General features: G+C 32.5%; 3 protein-coding genes across 4 annotated transcripts in view; 1 reads left to right on the top strand and 2 right to left on the bottom strand.

Moving 5' to 3' along the window:
- Adss (adenylosuccinate synthetase) overlaps positions 1-25360 on the bottom strand; it is a 397806-nt gene that overhangs the window by 612 nt on the left and 371834 nt on the right. Inside the window, exons 1-8 of one of the 2 annotated variants that reach the window (XM_088191030.1) lie at positions 9205-9343; positions 2782-2884; positions 2579-2712; positions 960-1105; positions 666-871; positions 436-596; positions 234-358; positions 38-164 (exon numbers count right to left, since the gene is read on the bottom strand). In XM_088191030.1, coding sequence (XP_088047156.1) covers positions 38-164; positions 234-358; positions 436-596; positions 666-871; positions 960-1105; positions 2579-2712; positions 2782-2884; positions 9205-9330 — 1128 coding nt within the window. In that variant the 5' untranslated portion in view covers positions 9331-9343. Of the gene's footprint in view, positions 1-37; positions 165-233; positions 359-435; positions 597-665; positions 872-959; positions 1655-2578; positions 2713-2781; positions 2885-9204; positions 9344-25360 lie in introns of those variants that run through there. The other variant, XM_088191031.1, reaches the window with a different exon arrangement.
- Positions 11519-23601, top strand: PolE1 (DNA polymerase epsilon catalytic subunit 1). The gene is made up of 34 exons (XM_088189459.1): positions 11519-11648; positions 11725-11848; positions 11910-12128; positions 12197-12426; positions 13462-13788; positions 14196-14438; positions 14509-14755; positions 14818-15260; positions 15320-15429; positions 15503-15621; positions 15840-15979; positions 16047-16229; positions 16298-16535; positions 16612-17367; positions 17432-17578; positions 17643-17816; positions 18295-18382; positions 18449-18591; positions 18653-18885; positions 18955-19080; positions 19943-20033; positions 20100-20281; positions 20346-20542; positions 20670-20820; positions 20880-21235; positions 21306-21450; positions 21511-21695; positions 22057-22181; positions 22250-22333; positions 22396-22553; positions 22630-22792; positions 22859-23037; positions 23104-23236; positions 23306-23601. The coding sequence occupies exons 1-34, from the start codon at positions 11569-11571 to the stop codon at positions 23471-23473; spliced, it is 6687 nt and encodes a 2228-aa protein (XP_088045585.1). The 5' UTR covers positions 11519-11568; the 3' UTR covers positions 23474-23601.
- Positions 23644-25114, bottom strand: Sec13 (nuclear pore and COPII coat complex component secretory 13). The gene is made up of 2 exons (XM_088189460.1): positions 24491-25114; positions 23644-24112 (listed from the first exon to the last, which is right to left on the bottom strand). The coding sequence occupies exons 1-2, from the start codon at positions 25037-25039 to the stop codon at positions 23741-23743; spliced, it is 921 nt and encodes a 306-aa protein (XP_088045586.1). The 5' UTR covers positions 25040-25114; the 3' UTR covers positions 23644-23740.

Below are 25360 nucleotides of genomic sequence, written 5' to 3'. Positions count from 1 at the left end.
AAATCCATAATATGTGAATACACAATAAAAATATTACCTCCACTTGCTCCAACTCCACTGTACTGGATGGATAGAACGGAATTCTTTTTCCGTTTAATTTATATCCAACTCCGACCTTGATCTCTTTGAATACATCCAATATATCCAGTTTGGTCATACAGAGCCTTAAAAAAATGATACGATTATTAAACTATTTGATTAACAAAAATAATTTACGAACAAATTAGACATACATCGTATAACCATTGAACATCGTCGAGTATCGAACGACTTCCAAATCGAGCCAACCGCATCTTCGTATCCTTCTTGTTGTTACACCCACTTCACGTCCTCTCGATTGCAACAATGCTCCATTTTCCTATCGCCACAAAAAACATATTAATATACAGATCCATATGTTATTACATATATACCAACAAATGATATGATACTAACCTCAGGCAAAGGAAGTTCACACGGCAATGGTCCGTCTCCCACACGCGTGGTGTACGCTTTAAATACACCGATAATGTTCTTGATCACCTTTGGGGGAATACCAAGACCAGTGCACACGCCTCCTATACTGCAATTGGACGATGTGACAAACGGATACACTCCTAAAACAATATACACATCAGCAAGTTTCGTCAAAATCTACACTTTAAAAATATAAAATAATCATTTACCGAAGTCGATGTCAATCATGGCAGCGTTAGCACCCTCCACCAGTATCTTTTTCCCCTCTTTAATTTTCTTGTTCATCAGACACACTGTCTCTCGCACCATCGGACGGAGTATATCTGCATAACGGCCGTAACGCTCAATTTCTTCGTCTACATTTACTTCGAGACCTGGGAACATCCGCTGATAGTCTTTAACAAGGCATTGGAATCTATGTGAAAAGATTTTTTTAATCAATTTTGCTTATAAAACTATTTAATTAACGTATTTTTCAATTTCGTCTGACTGTGCATACTCACTTTTCTGTGAACGTTCCAAAATCTCCGATCAGATCAGTCATTCGCAGGCCGATGCGATTCGACTTGGAAGCGTATGTCGGACCGATACCCTTCTTGGTGGTGCCTATTGAGAATTTACCCTTTTCTTTCTCCTGCATGGCATCAACCTAGATACAAATTGTATTAATAAAATCAGTGAATATTTGAGAAGCACAAGATATATAATTAAATTATAATGTAATTTATAGACATTCATCATAAATAAATCAATCAATCATAATTTATTGCAATAAGATGTTAAATGTTCAATCAGTTATAATGTTTATTATTACAACACGTAGCATACAATTTATTTTTAAGTCACATTATAATTTATAAGTCACTTTTATATTTTTAATTTAAATCTTAAAAACAGTTTTATTATTATTAAATATGCTGAGAAATGATATTCGCTGTAACCATGAATTTAGGGTGTTAAAAACGAACATATTTGAAGAATTCTGAAAGAACCTAAAACTATAAGGTTTATTACATTATATTTCAGCAATGTACTTAGACTGTGATATTTTACATCTTAGTTAAAGATGGCATTAATAATTATCATACCTCACTATATAAAATATAAATTCACATAAGCCAATCAGTTTGCTATTACTCCTAATTTAAATAATGAAAAACTTCCATAAAAAGCATCAAATACCTAAACAGGGAACTTACTTAAAGGACACATAACTTGACAAAAAGAAAACTGAGAATAAAACGTACTGTTTAATCGATACAGGATATCAATTCTCATTAGAATTAGAAAACAAACCATTACTGTTCAAGACTATTTTGAAGCTAATGTATACATGATATATAGTGAATTGAAATCTGGGGTAGAGCCAAGAATCCCAACATCGAAATAATCCGAAGAATCCAATCAAAAACACTGAGAAGCATCACAAGAGATGCTTCATCTTTGTAAAAGGATGGCGAGAGAAAAAGTAAAAAATCATCAGCATAACTCTCGTATGTATCTGGACAGATTGGGGTTACAGCCTATGTAGCAAAAAGTCGTACTTTTAAAGAGACACGGGCGATTACTTAAGCTCAATCAAGTTAAAATAATTACTAAATAAAAATATATATTATAGCATATATAAAAAAAGCTCATAATTATGGTTAATGCTCTACAAAGAAAGGCAAATTCAAGTCAAAACCTTTCTACTAATCATGACTTGGAACTCGTGATTTATACATATTTTATTGACTAATCAGAAATTTGGGAAAAAATATTTTTTATGAACACGCTAATATTATCATTTAAAATTGAAATTAATTATGACGACAAAATAAAAAAAAAAAAATTTTAATCGTCGTAGCTCATTTAAAAAATGTATGAGCTAATTTTCATCTATCAACACTATACTTTGTAATGTAAACAAAGTATTGTATGGATTCCATTCAAGATTACTGTGTTAAAAGTAACAATTATTATGAATTGACGGGGGAAAAATACATTTCAACTTTGATTCTTTCCTGATTTAAATTTGAACCTTGTTTTTCTTAATGTGAATGAAACTTGACGATGCGAAAATAAAAACAATTTGTTAAATGAAAATAATTCGATCTTTCATAAACACATTTTATTGTATTACCTGTTGGTGGAAATCGAAGACCAAATGAGCCTTGTCTGAGAAAATTAATCGACTCTCCCAATCCTCCAAGCCTTTGGCTTTGTTTTTCTCCAATTCCTGGAACAATCCAGGAAGGTGGATAACAACACCGTTTCCTATAAAAAAGATAAATTAATAGTATTGTGTATGAATTAATTAAATCATAAATGAATAGATCTACAAACCTATGACCGACAAACATTTCGGATTGATTATGCCACTGGGCAACAGATGGAAATCGTACTCTGTACCATTGACCACAACGGTATGTCCGGCATTATTACCACCCTATAAAAAATTAATACACACATATTATACATTCATAAACATTGTGCACATATCTGTATTTTTGTATATTTAAGATCACCAAGCTTAAAATTACAAGAAATTATGAGCGAGGTGTCTCATAGATGCTATGTTATCGTTTATTTAGAGCTATTCGACGCTTAGTTCACAAAATAAACTTATAATTTAATAATATTAGGTAATTAAAATAAGATGCATGTAAATGTATTAATAATTATTCATTGTGACTTTTTTTTTCAGAAATTATTAAGAGGTCTGTTTCATAAAAGTTATGTTTTTAAATTAAATGGTTAGTTTTATTTAGACTGAACGTTGGTATTTTAATAGAGAACAATAATATGCAATGTTAGGCATTGTGTATATGTAAATAAAAATCGAATATGAATATTGTTTTTATATAATAACTACATAATAGTTCGAATAGTAACTGTTATATATGAATAGTACTAGTAATTTATATTGAGGCAAATTTTAAATAAACTGCTTGAAAATATGCTAAAGCTTGTTTATCACTGCACAAGTTAGACATAATGCACTGCACTATTGTCGACCCAAAAAAACTGTATAAACATTTTAATATATAAATCAATACATGACAATGTATCCTTAGAAATTAGCATGAAATCACAGGTACCACCTAGTAACAGTCACGGCACGGTAATGTGAAGGTTCATAAAAGGTTCATGTTTTGAGATAAAATTTCGTATCGTGATGAGCGTTTTTGATCGCATGTCTCGTTTTTCCACTTTGGCGCATGGAAATTTGTATTGTAGTTTGGAGACATTTATATATTTACGTTGAAGGTGCAATTAATCGAAAGTGGGTCGCGCTAGCATTTTTCAGCAGTCAGTTATGACATTATTGAAAAAGTGTGACGAGGCAAGGCCACAATGAAAATTACATGCAGAAGGTCCCATAACGTTGCGCAAAGTGATCTGGCATCATGTCAATGCGGCTGAAACTAAGATCGATCTATTTTCCTGACTTCAGTAAAGACATCAGTGACCTTGCAGAGGTCGCTGAATTTCATACGATAATCCATGTAATTCTAAGCCTGTACATACCGCTGAAATAGCATACGATAAAAACTGATTATGAAAGCGTTTCGCGATTCTCCGAAAATACCTTGGCGACCCAATTTTAGAACCATAGGTCTTGAAAAATCGTTTTCGTAGCAATATCAATGTTGTGAGTTTAATAAAAAAAATATATTGGAACGGCTCCTAATTCGCTACTGCTTTTTATGTTTTATTTAAAAATAGATTCACGCTCATAAGCCATGATAACGATCGATGACACTTAAATCAAAATTAATTGAAATGTCACAGTTTACACAAAGACAATTTTATACCAAGAAAATATTTCATAGCATGCTTTATGCCCATAATCGCATAGTTCGACAATGAAATAAAAACGAATCCACCATTAGTTGGATTAAAATATTAGCTTTAGTCATTATAAAGTACAAGTATCAAGAAAGCTTTCGGCGTGTCTTTGACTTTTTTACCTTTTCGGAATTAAATAATATTTTATTTTACTTTTTGGATTCTAAAAATAGAAGCTTGAGAAATTTACGACGCAAAGAAGCGTAAAACTTATTAAATTTTACTTTGAACATTGTTTTCATCCAGAAAACAAACAGTAATTTTAGTCAAAATACTCCTTCAAAATCAGCGATCCTGATCTTGGTTCTTCGTTTCCAGGAGCAATGATACTCCAGTGATCTACTACGAAATACTTCAGATATGTTTTGTAGTGATATTTATAAAAACGAGGATTGAGTTGAATTTCAATATTGGTAGAGAAATCCAAGCGATAGAGCCATGTATTTTTAATATTAAAATTTTGGGTATCGCATTTGGCAAAATAAAAATAGGGTTCATTTATAATATATGATATTTCATGTACATACACAAAAATATGCTTAGCTATGTATAATAGCATGTAAATAATAAATAAAACAAATAAATAAAAACACGAAATATTTTTAATTTTTAATTAGTAAAGGGACTTTTTTTAGCTAACCTGTACATATTTAAAAAAATATTTTTTTAAAAATAAATTAAAAAACGTGTTCCACTATATGATAGATTTTCCAAGTTATTCAGTAATAAATACACGTTCATAAATACATATTTCTATTATAGCAATAAAAAGTATCAAGAATGTAAGTCAGAAGTTTGAGCCATTTTTGACTTTTCGTAAATTACAAAAGTGTTTTGTATGTGACTGTTTTCATCCGCTTTTAAATTGGACATGGTTGTCATAAATAACTTAAACATAGAAAGATACATTTCGCAAAACAAAAAATAGTTATAGATACTGCAGCGGTATATTGGAGATACAATCGACTACCTGCGTTGTTGAACTATGTTTTTTAGAGTTCAATCAATTTAAAAAAATATTCCATTACTAAAATAAACAAATACTAAGAGTTGGAAAACTATTAAAATAATGAGTAGTTAAAAAACGGAATATATTCACAGCAGCTAAAAGTTTTCCTCTACAACTATTTTTTATTTGAAAAAAATGTTAATATATTTATTTAATACTTTCTCGCATTTTTTGAATAATAATATATTTTTATTGTAATCTGAGTAATGAGTAAAAGGGAATAAAAGTTTACTAAAACATATAACCGATTACATAATCTAGATTGTTATTTTTGTATTATTTAAGGAAAATAAAAATTACGGACATTCCGTGAAATAAAATAAATTGTAGCATTTATAAATACTACATATTGAGGTTCAAGTGACTCATCGGAAATGTAATGGCAATCTACAATGATTACGAGTTCAAAGTATGGTTATGTGTGTTAAACAACAGGTTTTACATTTTTGTTGTTATATCATCATATTAAAAAAATGTTTATCAAGTATTACATCATAAAGAAAATATCGTTGAAAGAGCTTGAAGCTATCGAACTTTGCATTGAATGATTTATTGTGGAAAATAAGGTAAAAAAATCAATTTTATCGTAAAGTAAATAGGAGCAACATAATATCGCACACAAACAAATTATAGATAAAGAATAGCGAAACTAAAAAATCGTTTATCGTCAACTATGAAGAAAAAGCTTGGAACTTAGATAATAATCCACTGTGACCTTAACTGTGATTAAAATTTAAAAGGTGTAAATGATAAAAACAAACACATAAAATATTTTTCATTAAAAAATATTTATTGCTATAGTAAATCTTATAAAACAATTTTCTGCAAATGTAAATATCCATTATTCAATATAATATGTAAAAAGAACTAAATAAAAAAAAGTGTAATCGAAATCGAATCGATAAAAATAAGAAAACAAATAGGCAGCAACATAAATAATAATAGAAATTTCAAGTAATAAATGGTTAGTTGTTATTAATATACGGTTTAGTTAATAATTATAATTTATCAGTAACTTTTAGACAAAGAGTTTCAATTACAATTGTTGACCTACAATGGCGACAATAGCAAATTAATTTATTTTACATCACATACATATAATAAATACTTACATTATTCGAAAGATTATATGCAATTTTTGTACAAAATATTTGTACCCTAATTTTAAGTAGTCATTTAACTATTTAATTTAAAAACGTATGATCAAATAAAGATTATATATTTTACTGTCTTTTAATATAAGTGCTGGACGTTTACCAACTGGTCATTTATTAAAACCACTAACGAAATTCAAACAAAAGTATTTAACTAAGAAATACAAACCAAAAAATAGTTATAGAAATTGCATTTTCAAAAATATAATTTTAGTTAATTAAATTTTATTTTTAGAAAGTTTTTGTAATTTTATTCCTTAATAATATATAATAATAATAATAATAAAATGACAAGAACCCCACAACTCTTTCACATAAGTAAGTGGGTGGTTTGGTAAATACTTTTTGAATGATTTTTTCTCTTTGATAAAAAAAATTCAGTGTCGACGTTAAATGAACGAAAAAACAAAACAACAGTCAAACTAAACGCGAATGTTACATCAGAATAGATAGAGTTCGTATAAAAAAATTGGCCAAGTACCAAATAGAAATTAATTCGATCTCTAATTTATATTATGACTAAAAATAGTGACAAAAAAAACACATTTTGTATTTATAAATCTTAAAAGTTATTAGATTCGATAAAAAAAAGGAAGCATATAATTTAAAAAAAAATTCACGTTATTAACTATCACTATTTGTATTAATTGCATAAGAAAAAAATTAAATTAATTTTTTATGGTATAATATTAATTTAATTAATTGATTTTATTAATTTTTAACTATGTACTTACACGACACGGGTACGATTTAAAATTTTCACGTATTACCCTACCAACAGCACGACACCGTCAATTTTAGATATTGCGTTAGTTAAGGGTTATGCTCTGATCTTCATATACAATGCATCCAGGCTCTGTCTTGGGACCAACTTCCTGTGTTCTTTACACTAATGGGTGAGGTCGATGTTATCCATAATACACCTTTTTTATAATAATCTTTAAAAACTTCATAATAGCATTCCAATAGCAACAATTAAGAACAGTGTTAATTTCAAATTTGTAACCACACTAACCCACTAATCTTGTGCAAGATAAAAACAACCTTGTATGTATTTATATATAATTTTTTTCTTTCACCTAAATTGTAAAACTTTTAGTTTCTTTCCTTCATTTTTTTTTATTAAATTGTAGCAATAACAAATCGTAAAAATGAAAATGGCTGTAAACAGGATGATCCAATTCGAGTCTTCTACGTTGGCAGAACTATAAATCAGACAGCTGTCAATAATCACGCGTGTTCAGTGTCACGTGTTAATTTGCAACAACACTTTTACGAAATGTAAAAAAACAATTCGCAACGTAGTGAAAAAAATTCCTATTTATTATCGTGACGCCCGTTCAGCCGAGAATATTGCTGCTGTAAACGAGTGTGGCCGAAGACCCCGAATTTCGTAGGTACTCGTTGCTTTTTGGCTTTTTTTATGGCTCCCTTTGGCGCATTTGCATCTGGACTTGCACCAACACCCGTATAAAATTCAGATAACATAAGAATTGAAGCACAGAGACCATGGACAGCGAATAATATACGCAGATTGGGTGAGAGCAGCAGGAAGTCGGTGCTGATTTTTCAAACAAAATCTTCTCTGATGAGGCACATTTCCACCACTCTGTCTGCAAACGGTCTTAAAAAGATACCGTTTGGTGAGCATTATGATTTTTGATAGGGTTACACTAAGAGCCGTGTCTACGTCGATAAACATGAAACGTTGGAGCACTTAAAAACCAACATCTGCCAAGTTATAGTAGAGATACCGCCCGAAATGTACGAAAAAGTCATCGAAAGGATCGACTGCTGCAAAAGGTCCAGAGGTGGTTATATAACATATATTATTTTTCACAATAATTGAAATTACTATTAAATTAATATAAAAAAAGATTCATTAAATTTATATATTTCTTTCTGAAGTTGAATCACCATTTATATGATTGTAAAATTATTTATATTATTAAAATAAACGTTTTACGATCGAGCATCATAGTCCGTTTTCCTTGATTTTCCTAATCTCTCTGATGAATACAGTTTATAAATTAAAACAGTTTGTTGCAAATGGAGTTTTTAAAGAAACGGGAAGACGCCAGACTGAGAACATAGTCTGTAAATCAGTGACAATTACTTTATCATAATTATATTGAAATTGTAAAACATTTTTGCTGGTGCAAACGAATGTTTCTTTTGAATTTTAACTGATATTTAACGCTGTATTTTTCAGTCTTGGCCAACTAAAAAAATGTTATGTTGCTCGTCGTTTGCCTGCTACTGTAATAAATTTTAAGAAACTATCACGGCATTTTCTTAAAATAAAATATGTACCATAAAACAAGTAATAAGAATCTAATAAGATTTAATAAATTGCTTAGAACAGAACAATGTTTAAATGAATTTGAAATTAAAATTATAATGTTACATGTTCGAAAAAGACCGTTGCGAAATGTAACAATACACCGCGTCGGCCGATAGTTAACAATAAAGTTGTTCATTGTTAATAATAAAATAATTTTACGGAATTTAGCTATCTAAATTAAAATTTAAAATACGTTTCGGTTAACGGTAAATATAATGGGTACGGTCATGGCCGGTCGACGGGCGTAGATCTATGGCCAAATTTGAGTCGCGTGATAGCGGCCGATTTGAATGCGAAGTAAAAAATCTACAAAAAGAAACAGGAATCCGCGCGAATGTCACGCGACGAAATTGTGACAACACTATACCGATATATCGCTTTATGTAATTGGCACGTGGTTTAGGGCTCACCTGGCAGCGGCAGACCAAATCGGCCTCTTGGGCGAGAAAATCGACGACTTTGCCTTTGCCTTCGTCGCCCCATTGCGCTCCCAGCACCACTGTCACTTGGCCTCCTTCCAACACTCCGTGATACATGGCGCCCGACTGCGCTGCGAACACAAATTTAACCTTATTTATACGAGAACAATTTTCCGCACTGGCAATTTTTAAATCGCCGTATGCGTGCGTCGCTGCTGGCAATACGGTGACAGGAGCTAAGCGCTAATCTCGCCCCATATTATATTTTTTAAATGTTTTTATTATAATATTTTTAGCTTATAAAAGAATGACAAAATATATATTTATATAATATTAATCATTGAATACAATTATTTATTGCTTCGTATAAAGTCGCCAATTTTTTTTAATGTGATGTAAACGCTTTGTTTTTTTAATAATTTTGTTAATCCAAATATTTGATAAATTTTCTTTACGATTTAATAATGAACGAATTCCTTGGTGAAAAAATTCTGTATTTGTTAATTAACCCTTAGACCGCCGACCGGTAAATTCTTAATTATCGACGTCACGCTAATAGACCAATGATTATGAACATAAGTTTTGCTTTTGGCCCTGAGGTCTACAAAAATGGCTAGCAAGATTTTGCTACATAAATACGTTTTAAAATTTTTAACTTATTTTTTTTATTTTTAGAAATTTTGAAATCCCTAATGGTTAAAAAATAAGTCTGTATGAATACAAAAGAGATAATTTGTATTTGAAATTCCAATCCTAATTCGTTTTGTTTTGCAATAGTAATTAGTGAAATATGATATCGAGCAGTATCATTGAATGTTTAATGGTTGATATCGAGCAATAACATCGAATGTTTAATGGTAGATTATCCATTTTAATTTCCCTACAATAAGTTTCTTATATAATAGCTTCATCTGCTTTAAAAAACGATCAATGAATAGTTTATTAAGAATATCACCAAACTGTCATCATAATTTTTTAGTGTGCAAACTCGATTCCAGGGCATGTTTTGAAGCCTCTTTGCTGTCTAACCACTTTCCTAATTTTTTTAGGGTTTCGTAAAGAATCCATTTTTTATTGCAGGTAATGATTATCTTCAAAATTGTTTTAATAATTTTTTAAAACCAATGAATAACAGACTTCGAGACGTTGCTGTTTTTTCATATTGGTCGGACGTGCAGTATCTATTTGTCCAATTTTTACATTTTCTATGGTATCATCGAACGGCTGCAGGAGAAACTTTTGAGTCTACTGCTAGTGTCCGAACAGTTGTTTGTGAATTAACTTTGACAGCACTTTTCATAATTTTCATCAATAGCAAATGGAGGTATTTTACCAGATTAATATCGTAAATAAATGAAATACACGCCTTAAGCCTTGAAAAATTTTTTTTCGAGGAGAATAAATTTCTAAAGGAAACTAAAATTAAAATAAGAAGTTCGTCAAGGAAATGTATAAAGACCGTCTCGAAAATTTTTGTTCGAGAAGGATAAAGGAAAACAAATTGCTACGGAAGCTAAAAAAACGGTCATTTCGGAAATTTTTGTTCATTTAAAGATGCTGCGGGAGCTAATAATTTTTGTTCGAGGAGGGCAAAGCAAGACAAAAGGAGGACAAAGAAAGACAACATTTTTGAGGAGGAAGTCTGATCACCAAAACTTATTGTAGTACAAGTAAAAATTGGGAAAACACGACTATTATATATTTTGTATAAATACAGAAATTAAATATACTAAACTTTTATTCATAGCAATAATTTCAATACACAACTTGAAAACTTTTTAACTCATGCATTTGAATATATTAGTAAATTGATGCTTGATTTTGTTGACAGAATATTTTTTATTTGGTACTATAATTACTTATAAATTGTAATTATCTATTTTAGTATGTACGTATATCTCATAAGAATATTGTAGATATTTTGGCGTACGGATGAGTGAGAGTTAAGGGCATGCGTTTGCATGCGTTCCACTCGCCTACTTCTTCTCATTCGCTCTCAACATGTACACTCAGTTTACACCACAGTAAAGAAGTGGTTGCAAAAATCATAAAAAAGTGTTAAAAAGTATAATGTCACTGAAAGTAACACACTAAAATATGTAAAAACAACTTTTTAAAATTAACATGAGATAAATCTAAAATATAAAAAATATGTTATTGCATTAAAGAAAATTACGCAGGTTTTTGTTTTTTCAGTAAAGTTGGAAATTATGTTATTACCTAATTTACACCCAAGATTATCGATATTTACGTTTTAGTTTATTAATAAATGAAAGACGAGGATAGAAAGTAATATATATTTTTTAGTAATGGCTACATTTGTTTACCCGCCAAACGTATGACGTTTGAGCAATCATGGTGTTTCAAAACACAGGTCGTTTTCGATCTGATAAAGGCAATGCTTCAACAGGCGAAGCGACTACTTCAGGATATCGGTATTTAATAATTGTATATTGTTCGTATCTTAACCTATAAATCGATATAATTTATAATGCTATAATAATTGTACAGCGAAGAGACGTCAGAAACTCGTCTCAGAACTGCCCTAGATAACGATAGAGTTGATTCAAAGTATGGCTTTGAAAGAATTCGAGACCACATCGAGCGCACAGGATTCCTCATCAATATGCATTCTGTTAGTAAATACAATAAAACTTCAATTAGTCAATTGTGCTATAATAACGTATACTTTATAGACTGAAATCTTGGATGAGGATAAAAAACTGGTCGCTGCGATGGATTACTATTTCATTGAAATGGATGGTTCGCGTTTTAAAGTTTCGCTCGCTTATCAACCGTACTTCCTTATAGCTGCACGTAAAGAATGCAGTCAAGAAGTCAACTTGTTCTTAAGTAAAAAATACGCTGGTTTGATACACAAGATTGAGGCGATCGAGAAGGAAGATCTCGATTTGGTAAGTTAATATTATTAAAATTATTATTATTTATGTTCTTAAAAATTAATATTTAATCATCACTTCAGCCTAATCACTTATCTAATTTGAAACAAGATTATATTAAATTGTCTTTCGTTTCTACAAACGATATGACTAAAGTCCGTCGTGATATATTAACGGCCGTTAACAAAAATAAGGAAAGGGAGAAAACCAACACTATTTATACAGCAATGTTAACCAATGCGTTGACGAGTGCCTCTGTGTTGGAACATGCAAAAAAGACGACGGACCATATGGAGAACATAATCGATATAAGGTATTGTACTTTTTTTTATGAATATGATGAGTCAAATGAAAGCCTTACATTTGATAATCACTACTGGCTTCTAAGACATACAGCTCATGAAAACATAACTAAAATATGATTTTATCACTGAACAAATTTAAAAAAACTTAGTTTTAAAGTATCATGAAACTTACCCACCTGAATTATAGATATTTGAGCAACTGCTTTTTAGTGCTTCAAAACAAGCAGCTAATTTCATCTCACAAGCTTAGCTTCCGGGAAAAACACTCGCATTACAAGCGTTATTGATTATACATTTTAAGAAAAAAATATATGCTCAGCAATATTTTGGACGTCGTTTAAGTTGAAAAGCGTTTGAGAAAGTGTAGCGCATAGAGCTTGAATTCAAAATTAAAAAAAAACTTGCCCTATACCATTTAGTTTGTTTATAATAGAGAAATACCGCAGAATCCAGTAAAAAAACACATTTACATCGCTAAGAAAGATATCAACCGGAGTATCTCAAAGTAATGTGCTGGGACCGTTACTCTACCTGTGGCTATCGTATTAACTGGGAAAACGATAAAAAAATTATCAATAAACTGCAATGGCGTATCAAATTAAATTAGACTAATTTTACAAATAGAATAATCGACTTGTTACCCATAACGATCAACCAAGAAGTCAATAACGCATTAATAATCACCATGACCCAAAGTTGTGATGGAGCAAATATGTAAAAATAAATTACTTCTTGTAAAATAATGTTTTTTCTAATTTATAATAAACAAAAATGGACTATTCCGTGTGATTATTAAATCGAGAAGTCTGCTACAGAACTCAATTTGGAACTTACAAATTCACTTGTACACTTGTTAGGTTGACAGACATGCATCACCAAACTAAACTTTCATTTGTCTGTGAATAGATTGATGAAAGTTTGGATTTTTATCACACTATTAATGCTTTTATTTGATTAACCCTCATACGTTATATAAATTTAATTGATCATAATGCTTTTATTTTATTATATTATATTTATATTAATTTTTATTTTATTTTTAGGGAACATGATGTACCATATCACGTGAGGGTTTCTATCGATTTGAAGATATTTTGCGGATTGTGGTATAATGTTAAATGTCGCGGATCTAGCACCGAGCCTCCGATAATAACTAAAAGACCTGACCTTCTAGAGAGACCAGATCCAATCGTTTTAGCTTTCGATATTGAAACTACTAAGCTTCCTCTGAAGTTTCCTGATGCTCAAACCGATCAAATCATGATGATATCTTACATGATCGACGCACAAGGATATCTGATTACAAACAGAGAGATTATTTCTACGAATGTAGAAGACTTTGAATACACGCCGAAACCAGAATTCGAAGGGTATTTAAGATCCTGTTACACAATATCCTTTAATGCTTTAATTATATAGAGATACCTTTTGTTAAAATATTTGTATCAGAATCAATATTATCGAAAATTATTACATAACTAGTTACATAATAATTGAGCTAGCTTGTTTTGTGGCAAAAATCTTACGATGTGATTTTATTGAATTAATGGTATTGCAACAAATTTGAACTCTATTGCACAAAAACATTGTGATTGTTTAAGTTCTCGCTCTAAATTTCTTCTCTGTGTTAATTTTATTTTTATCTAAAATTAATACTGACTTATTTATTTTAAAAATTTGTTTGATTTGTTCTTAATCAGTCTTGTTCTAAGCAATTGCGTGAATTCTACGTTTATTTGTAGCTCGTAACAAAATTTGATTTGCTATTTTATTTCAGACAATTCATCATATTCAACGAGGATAACGAAAAGGCGTTACTGCAAAAATTCTTTGATCACATATTAGATGTTAAGCCACACATATTTGTTACATACAATGGTGATTTTTTTGATTGGCCCTTTATCGAAACCCGTGCTGAAATACACGGTTTGGATATGGGGAGAGAAATAGGCTTTTCTAAATTAAATAATCGAGATGGTACATATTTGAGTAGACCAGCGATGCATATGGATTGCTTATGGTATAAATATTAACAATAAATATTTCTAACAATTCTTATGACATTAATTATAAACAATTTATATTGCTAGTTGGGTAAAACGTGATTCATATTTACCCGTCGGATCTCAGGGCCTCAAAGCTGTAGCAAAGGCTAAGCTTAGATACGATCCAGTAGAATTAGATCCTGAAGAAATGTGTAAGATGGCAGCCGAACAACCTCAAGTTCTATCTAACTATTCCGTATCTGACGCTGTAGCTACTTATTATCTATACATGAAATACGTCCATCCGTTCATATTTGCGTTATGTACAATTATTCCACAAGAACCAGACGAGGTACTAAAAATTATTTTTATTCCGAATGTTTTACATGTTTATAAATAATATAATAATTCCAGGTATTAAGAAAAGGTTCTGGTACTCTTTGCGAATCTCTTTTAATGGTAGAAGCGTTTCACGCAAATATCGTCTTTCCTAATAAGCAAATCGAAGAATTGAATAAACTCACTCCAGATGGTCATTTATTAGAACAAGAGACATATGTCGGTGGACATGTGGAAGCTTTAGAATCTGGAGTGTTTCGTGCAGACATTCCGTGCCGATTCCGCCTTGTGCCCGAAGCTTTTAACAAGTTAATCGATTCGATTCCCAATGTCATAAAACATGCAGTCGAAGTGGAAGAAAATGTGCCTTTAAATTTGGTCACCAACTTCGACAGTGTGTGTTCAGAAATAAGAAAACAATTGGAGTCTCTGAGAGATCATCCAAACAGATTGGAGAATCCGGTCATATATCACTTAGACGTCGGGGCTATGTACCCTAATATTATTTTAACTAACAGGTATACGATTTTAATGATATAAAATTAGTATATGTTGTAATATATGCTCTTATTTGTAGATTACAACCATCGGCTATGGTCAATTCGAGCATATGTGCCGTTTGTGACCATAATCGTCCCGGTGCGACTTGTCAACGAGATATGGAATGGGTTTGGAGAGGCGATTTTTGTAAGAGCACAATTTAAAACTTAATTTAAATCTGTAATATATACAATAATAATTATTTAAAATATCAAAACAGTACCAGCGAGCCGTAATGAATATCAAAGAATTCAACAACAATTAGAGACGGAAAAATTTCCATCGTTATATCCGGGAGGACTACCGAGACCGTTCCATGCTTTACCCAAAGAAGATCAGGTTTTTTATAATTTATATTTATATAATTATAAGATGGTTTATAAATTATTTTATATGTTGGAAATATTCGAAAAGTCTAAAAGTAAACCCATGATTTTTGTGAGTTGCACTTTGACAGCAATTTAACAGCATAAGAACTTTTCAAAACAATTATTTATTTAACACCTTGTGTACCATAATTTTGTCATAATACTTTAACAACGATGCTTTCTTTATAGGCGGCTTACGAAAAGAAGCGTTTGTCTGACTATTGTAGAGTTGCTTATAGAAAGACTAAAATCACTAAAGAAGAAGTTAAAACTACAACCATCTGCCAGAAAGAGAATTCTTTTTATGTCGACACAGTCAGAGCATTCAGGTTTTTTAATATGATATACTTAAAGTGTTATAAAATGAGACATTGTATTCACTATTATACTTTACAGAGATCGAAGATATGAATACAAAGCGTTAAATAAGCAAGCTAAGCAAAAAGTATCCGAAGCAATCTCTTCTGGTGATGCTGGCGAAATAAAATTAGCCAAGAGTTGCGAAGTTTTATATGACTCTCTTCAAATGGCTCATAAATGTATTTTGAATTCGTTTTACGGCTATGTAATGAGAAGAGGGTAATTATATATATACAAATACTGCTATTTAAAATATGATCATTTAATAATATATCGATAATGATTAGTGCAAGATGGCATAGTATGGAAATGGCCGGAATCGTATGCTACACGGGTGCTCATATTATAATGAAAGCTAGAGAGATCATTGAACAAGTTGGACGTCCTTTGGAACTTGACACAGATGGTATTTGGTGCGTGCTTCCGTCTTCATTCCCAGAAAATTTTACAATCACATCAGATCATGAGAAGAAAAAGAAAATAAAGATATCATATCCGAATGCAGTTTTAAATGCTATGGTCAAGGTAAATACTATTGTATAAAATTGTAGAATGTTCTCCAGTGATTAAATTTATTCATTGTTATTGATTAATATTTCAGGATCATTTTACTAATGACCAATATCATGAATTGGATGATCCTGTCAATATGATATACAGTCAAAGATCAGAAAATTCTATTTTCTTTGAAGTCGACGGTCCTTATTTAGGAATGATACTTCCAGCCTCGAAAGAAGAAGGTAAAAGGCTCAAAAAACGTTACGCAGTCTTCAATTTTGATGGAACATTAGCCGAATTAAAAGGTTTTGAAGTAAAGCGTAGAGGCGAACTCCAAATAATCAAAATATTCCAATCGTCAGTTTTCGACGCTTTTCTCAAAGGCGATACTTTAGAGACATGCTATGCAGCTGTCGCCAAAGTTGCAGATTATTGGCTCGATGTTTTGTTTAGCAAAGGATGCAACATGCCTGATTCTGAACTTTTCGAATTGATCTCTGAAAATAGATCCATGTCGAAGAAACTGGAAGAGTACGGTGCTCAAAAATCTACTTCCATTTCGACCGCAAAGCGACTGGCTGAGTTCTTGGGAGATCAGATGGTTAAGGACGCTGGTTTAGCGTGTAAATTTATTATATCTCGTAAACCTGATGGAGCTCCTGTCACTGAGAGGGCTATTCCGTTAGCTATATTTCAATCGGAGCCTAGTGTTAAACGGCACCATTTGAGAAGATGGCTCAAAGATAATTCCATCAATGACGATATCGATATACGCGACGTTTTGGATTGGAACTATTATATTGAAAGATTGAGTGGCGCTATTCAGAAAATTATAACAATTCCAGCTGCTATGCAAGGAGTGAGTTGCCGATGATAAATAATAATCTTATCTTGTACATATTTATATATATAAATATTTTTAGTTAGCGAATCCGGTGGCTAGAGTAAAACATCCTGATTGGTTACATAAAAAGATGCTGGAAAAGAACGATGTATTGAAGCAAAGAAAGATTAGTGAATTATTCGGTAGTAAACCAAAACCAATCGCAACAGAAAATGGGGATGCTGATGTAAGTTAGCTTTCATGCTTCGTTACATAAAACTAAATATAACGTATGTTATTATTTGCTGTAGATGAATGATATTGAAGATATTGGTAAACCGTCCAGTAGTACGTTTACCAATTTTATTAAACCAACCATTGCCATTGTGAAAAGGAAGCGGAAACCTTCAGTTAATGAAGAGGAAATGAAGTATTCAACGTGGAGGGAAGCATTAGGACCTCCACCGCCTTTTGGTAAAACAAAGGTATAATTAATATATTATAAATTGTATATATAATGTATACAAAATATCAGGTCTTTGCATTTTTCAAAGTGCGGGAAAACCCAAAGCTGTCAACCTTTTCGTGGCAAACTTCTGATTTCATTCGATGTATTATATTATCTAGTAGGAATCAAATAGTTGCATGAAGTGTATTAGGAGATTCTTTCCCATAGGAATACATTCCAACATGGAGGTTTAGTTTAAACTTACCTCAAAGATGGATTCGTCGAATCAATTCTCAAATGTCCTGTCTCAGTGCTGCGGAACTTATTTCTGCCTTCTCTTTTTATTTTTTTGAAAGCCCTTCTGTCATTGCTTGCCCTCCGCTTGTAGATATTTCACTTTTAGTTTCTAAGAAACTCGCAATGCAACAGCAGAATACCAATTAAATATATTTCAGTCAGATTATGCATATTTTAAAGAATGTATGGGGGCCTATATATATTTGTTTGTAAAATAGGTGGAAAGGATTGCTTGGTTAGTATTTCAAAAGAAGAAATGGGAATGGCAAGCAGCTAAACGAGGAGTAGGCTCAAATAGGAAGAAAGGTTAGCATATATTTATTAATCTAAACTTTACAAGCCTCAAATGATACCATCTCTAAACATTTTCAGGCAAAAGAAACCATTCTAAGAACGATCAAGAAGATAATAACTTTAATCCTCCGGTTCGCAGTCATCAACCGGCCGCTACACTAGGTGGTTTTTTGAAAAGAGCTCAACGCACACTCCTTGATACTCCGTGGCAAATTATACAAGTAATTTACTCGATTTAAATATATTATAAAACCACATATTAATTAATTTATTGAATTATAGATATTAGAAACCTCCGAACCCGGTCTCTTCAAGCTGTGGGCGTTGGTAGGTTCTGAATTGCATCAAATACGATTGACTATTCCTCGTGTATTTTATGTCAATCAACGAATTAGTCGGGCTCAAGATCAGGGTCCACTTTGGAAGAAATGCAATCGAATTTTACCGAGAGGTCGGCCTGTTTTGCATCTGTATCAATATAAAATACCCGAAGAACTTTATAGGAAACATCAAGAGTATTATTTTGTTTAATAATTGTGATAATGTATATGGACGATGTATTCATTTTATTTATTTCATTTTAGAGATTTGATGGCTGAGCTTTCAGCTCCTGAAATTGAAGGCATATATGAAACTCAAATGAGCTTAGAATTCAGAGCGCTCGTTCAATTGGGATGTATATGCACAGTTGAAAGACAAGCTGCTAGAAAGTGGGTTAATATTTTATATACATAGCTAGATCGTGTTGAAAGCCTTTTTGGTTATTTTTTAACTCTTTCCCAATGATTACAAACCTTACGACTTTTCCCAGTGGCGTAGCTACGGGGAGGGGGGCGGCACATTCGCGATGGGATCTTAACCCTGAATGCACTAAAACATATATAAATCCACGAATAACAAGAGCTTAATAATAACCAATTTATTATTTTAAGAAATGTTGATTTTATGACCTTGCAAAAAATGTATGGGAGGGAGGGGGCGGCAATTTTAAGGATCGCCCTGGGCAGCATATACCCTAGCTACGCCACTGACTTTCCCACTGATATGTCAAAGAAAAGTTTCCGTTGGTTGTTTTTCTTCCTCTACCGGCATACAACACATCATAACAATCTAACTCAGGTCTCGGCAACCTTTTTTGGCTGCGGGTCAAAATAATTAGAATGCGACTATTAAAAAGACTATTCGGGTCAGTGAATATTTTTGGTCCTAACAACCATATATGTATGTGGTCTAGTCTTGACATCGTAACACATTCAAAAATAATATTTGCAGAACTGAAATGGGTCACTTCAAATCATCAAACGGGTCACTTGGTGACCCGCGGGTCATAGGTTACCGAGCCCTGATCTAACTTATAATGAACGCTCCTGATAGAAATTTACTAACCAATCTTTTCTGTCCACTAAAGTGTGAAACAATCAAAAGATTAATTTTTAGTCAATAATGTATGTTTTTTATCATTTTATTCTTTGTTTAAACATAATAAACTGTTTGCAAAATTATTGATATGCCATAAAGTATGGTAGCAAGATATATTTGTAATGTCGTATTTAATTATTTATATTATTACAGCTTAGCACTACAGGGTACAAACATCGATAGCTTTGTTTTGGATCAGTTACAATTTAAGAGTATAGCATATCAATCATATTTACAAAAAACTGTAAGTTAAAAACTTATAAAATGATTTATTGTTTCATAATATTTCTTATAATATATTTTTTTATAGAACGAATTGCCTGCCGTTAAACATATTTATCTCTATCAACACGCGGGAACGGGTTCATCTAGAGCTATGTGGGCTCTCTTATTAGGACCCACAAAGCGAGGTTACGTATTCGTCTTAGATACGGTGAAGACGAATCAAATGCCAAATATGAACAATCTATACACAACCGAAAGAATGGCTAAGTATGTCCTATAAATGTCGCTGTAAGGTATATATTTTAACAATTGCATTATATATGTTTTTCAGAATAACTAGTGGCACAAGCGAGTCTCAACTTCCTGGATCCGAGATGACTTTTGAAGTTGTGTGCGAGACCAACGTAAAACTCATATACAGACTCATACAAAGAGCTTTGCAAGATTATAGGGAAGATCATAAAGGTCCAACATTCTGTGCTATTCAATCTACGTATACCATTCCAACACTATTGACGCACATGCCTGGTTTGTATTTTATAGATATGAGAGATTCAAAATTTGTTTTTATGCTTAATTTGTAGATTTTGCATCTCTTATCAATTTATACATTTATCAATCGTATTATATTATATATTACATTATACACAAACAGGTTTAGGAGAGTTCCCTTTAGTTCCGGTTCACATCAGAGACGTGGATACTTTATACGGATCGTTAGATTGGCAAAGGCTGGGAGCAAGATCCATAATTCGCCACTATCTAAATTTAGATTCCATAATTGAGCTTGTGATCGAGCAATGCAGGTATTTTATGTAAAATATTTAAATGGCATTTAATATATACTAACAATAATTATGTACAGATACTTCCACATGCCGCTCGGTAACATGCCCGCAGATCCAACCTTGTTTGGTTCGGATTTATTTTTTTCGCGCCATTTGATAAAGCACAATTTCGTGTTGTGGTGCTCGAACATGGATAGACCGGATTTGGGCGGTAGAGAAACGGACGACAATAGATTGGTGAGTGAAGCTGAAGAACTGGGCGGTTCGACGCACAGTTCCAGCGGAGCGTATCCGAACGTTTGCGTCGAACTCGAAACTGACGCTTTGGCTGTGTGCGCTTTAATGCAAGCTTCTCAAATATTGCAAACTGAAGGCACCAGTATGTCCACATCGTTCGGAGCGCAGGCTCAAGTTTTGATTCCGGACACGTTAGGTATTTTATTTTCAAATAATATCAATATACAATACATCTTTGTGTTATTTTTTTGTTGTTGATATTTTAGGTGTAAATAATTCATTAAGTTATGATGAATCGGCCCAATGTAGTGCCGCTTTGAAGATCTTACGAACAATGGTAGGATCTTGGTTGAGAGACGTCGCTACATATAAGAATGTATTCGCTGATTTTCAACTGTCACATTTTTATAGGTTTGTTAAGAAACTATATTATTGACTTTGATAATGAATGATATGATTTTATTTATTCAGGTGGTTAAGAACTCCTATATGTCTTCTGTATGATCCAGCGTTAAAGAGGACTTTGCATAATTTAATGAAAAAACTGTTCTTGCAACTTATAGCTGAGTTTAAAAGACTCGGTTCACAGATCGTCTTTGCAAACTTTAATAAAATCATTCTTTCAACTAAAAAGAAAACCATAATGGATGCAATAGGTATTATAACCGTCCTTAAAATAAACCATACAAAATTAATTTTAGTTCATAGTTATGTTATATCTATGAGTATTTTGATTGAAATTATAATTAAGTACTATATTTTTGGTTTCTTGTTTATTTAATATTTTTTTGATATACTGTGACATTTCTTACAACTTTTGTCTACAAAATCTTTTAAAAAAATATGCCACATTTACAATACAATACATATTTTTTAAGTGAAAAACAACAATTTACTTATAAGTCACAAACGTTTTCACTGAATTTTTAAACTATATATCGTTCTATAATTGCATTTAGTTACTACACCACAAATAAGTTATTTTCATAAAAATATAAATTCATAAATCATTTTTAGGATACGTGGAATTTGTAGTACAAAGCATTAGGAATAAAGAACTGTTTCATGGTATAGAAATATCATACAAGCAATGTTGGTCTTATTTACTTTGGTTAGATTCGGCGAATCACGCCGGCGTTAAGGTATGTCTTATTAACCAACTAACCCATCCTATGAATTGATCATTTTATTGATACATTCACTGTTTTAGGGTAAACTACCAAACGGTCTAACGGAAGTAGGTGACTCACAGCCAATTGAAAATTCTTCTCAAGCAACTCAAGATGATGAAGAAGTATGTTCTTAAATTATTTTATTATATATATTTAAATGTATATATATATATTGTTATTAAAGGACTCGATTGAGATGAATTGGAATTTGATGGAATATTTACCGACGCCTGTTAGAGACCAATTCACTGGTGCCGTGGCTGGATTCATCAGCACTTGCTATACTCAATCAGACGAGATCTGGTCATTGCTTCGAGGAGAAATATCTCAAAAATTATTTGAGTTAGTATTAATTTATATATATTCGAGTCAGCATTAATTTATATAAATTTTTATATGAATTATATTATTTAATCAGAATAACGGAAAAGATACATAAGAAATATCCATCGATGGGTTATAAAGATGACGGATCGGTGATGAGTATATTTTTGGAGGAACACAAGGATCGTAATCCCGCACTCGAATTCATCAATGCCATTTGTAAAATATTCCATTTGGTGCCCACTATAGAAGAAGAGGTATTATTTTATATTTGTATTATTGAGTATAATAATGAGCTTTTTAAAGTCATTTTTAAATATTAGGTCGATCTATTGCGGAAGAATTTGTTGAAGTTGATTAATATCGGCGAATTTAGTGATGCTGCTGTATGGAAGGATCCTTGCGCTACTTTCACACTTTGCGAAGTCATATGCAAAGTTTGTAATCATTGTCGCGATATTGACATGTGTAAGGATAACCATAGAGAGATTATGAACGATTGGTAAGTATATTATGAAAGCAAAGAAATAAAAATATTGACTTATTAAAATGTTGCTGTATTTTTTAGCCCTGTGTGTTTATGTCCAATTTGTGGAACGCCGTACGACAACGCTGAACTAGAACATCGTCTAGTTGAAGCTTTAAATAAAAAGGCAATGTCATATGTATTACAAGATCTGATATGCACCCGATGCCATCAAGTATTATCTTTTATTCAACGTCCATCATATATTAAATATGCATATCTGTTCAAAATAATTATATTTTAGGTGAAGCGTGAAAATTTGGGCCAAGTTTGTGTTTGCGCCGGCGAATTCAAGTTGATGATCTCGAAGAAGGAAATCTTAACAAGCCTCAAAACATTCAAGATGATATCGGAATATTTTCAAATGCTACTATTGAACGAAACAGTTTTATTCAATTTGCAAAATACTTAATGTCTTTTTATATAATGATACATTCGTGATATATTTAAATTTTGTATAAAGTAAATTAAAATACAATATCATTTTTTTAACAATATACTTTCAGTTCAATCATAAATGCGAAACAAACAAACACAAAACCATTTTATTTAATAATAATAATATATAATAGCACAAGAATATATATAAGAACGATTTTATTTATTTTTAATTAGCAATATTTGAATACATCATATAAAAATTCGTCCTTATTCTATAGTTAACAGTTATGATAGAATATTAATTAAGGCCTCCTTCGTCATTAGATAGATTACCTACGCCTCTAGCCACTTCACTAATGCAGACCCACTGTCCTTCGTTATTTTCCCTCCACAGGCTGACTTTGTTGTCGCCGCCGGAGACGGCTAAGATGTTGCCGGTCAGAGACCAGCTGACGCTCCAGACTACGTCGTCGAACGTATGCAGGATCGTTGACGTCCACGACACGTTATCCTCGCTCGTCCATATTACTACTCGCTTATCTTGAGAACACGATGCTATGATAGAGCGCGGCAGGCCGACTGAAGGCGCCCATGCCACGTCCCGAATCCAATCGGTGTGAATTTCTAAGCGATTTTCTTCTACCCAACGATCGCCTTCCTCGATCCAAATCTGAAATCAAAAAGAAAAATAAAAAACTATGTGCATTATTCGACGATTCTCAACATGCAATTAGCGGTACATTGAAGTTCAAGAAAAATTTCAAGATTTGAAATCAAATTTATTCACGAAATATGGGAAAAGTATTAGTACGAGTATCAAATTTCGGTGAAATAATTATTTTTATTCATTAGTTAATTTTTAATTCCTTATTGATTCAATTTACAATTGCAATATTTATGAAAAAATTATCCATAGAAATAAATCTAGTATATATATATTTGACGATCAATTTTAATGCAGCTTTTGAATGATGTTAACTGGAGTTGAAAATAAATCTAAATAATATAAACAGTTGAAAGACCATTATATTAAAAAATTGACAGTAACCTTGACAAGATTGTCAGATCCGCCAGTGATGAGTCGTTTAGGCGCAGGCTTGTCCTGTACGGCGAGGGCTGGCGCCCATCCTACGGCATTGCATCCGACGGCGTGAGCTCCAGGTATCTTGCAGGCTTCCCAACCGCCTCCGGCTGACGGCGACAGAATAGACACGGAGCCGTCCGAGCTGGCGCACGCTAAGAGCGCGCCGTACTCCGGAGGCGCCCACGCGATCGAGTTGACCGACGACTCGTGTCCGGCGTACTCGTATGCCTTGCCCCATTTGGACGTCTCTTTCCAGATGATAACTTTGCGATCGTACGAGCAAGAGGCGAGGAGGGCACCGTGGCTGGGGTGCGCCCACGCCACCTGCCAGACGGGAGCCGAGTGCCCCTTGAGCTCCACGGCCAGCGCGTGCGCTCCGTCGGCGCGCACTTGGAACACTTTGACGGAATGGTCAGACGAGCAGGTGGCCAATCGCAGGCCGTAGTAGTCGAGCGCCGCGTCGTGCAGCATGTCCTCGTGGGCCGTGTCCACCGAGCTCACCACCGACACCATCCTGACGATTGCCGATACAAACTAGCCGGCTTTGACAGATAGACACGCCGACATACAACTGCCAACTTCACACTCGCTTTTCTTAACAACCTAACTCCGCCAAATGCGGCCATGTATTTTTACGATTACGTGTTCAATTAACAAATCAGATCAATTAACGACAGACTATTCAAAAATTATTATAAATAAAATCGAGGTTAGTAATGAATTTTTGCCGCTATTTTTTTAATTAAATAAATCTCTAAACATCAATTGTTTCACAAATATTCCTCAAATCACTTGCAGACTTAGCGAGTCTTATATCACTGGACAAAGTCGTCT

This window comes from Plectrocnemia conspersa, unplaced genomic scaffold, assembly GCF_051122295.1.
Source record: "Plectrocnemia conspersa isolate PC_06_02 unplaced genomic scaffold, ASM5112229v1 ptg000008l, whole genome shotgun sequence".
In the NCBI taxonomy this organism is placed as follows: domain Eukaryota; kingdom Metazoa; phylum Arthropoda; class Insecta; order Trichoptera; family Polycentropodidae; genus Plectrocnemia; species Plectrocnemia conspersa.
Note: the sequence above shows the minus strand (reverse complement) of the source record. Positions and strands in the feature narration are given on the sequence as shown.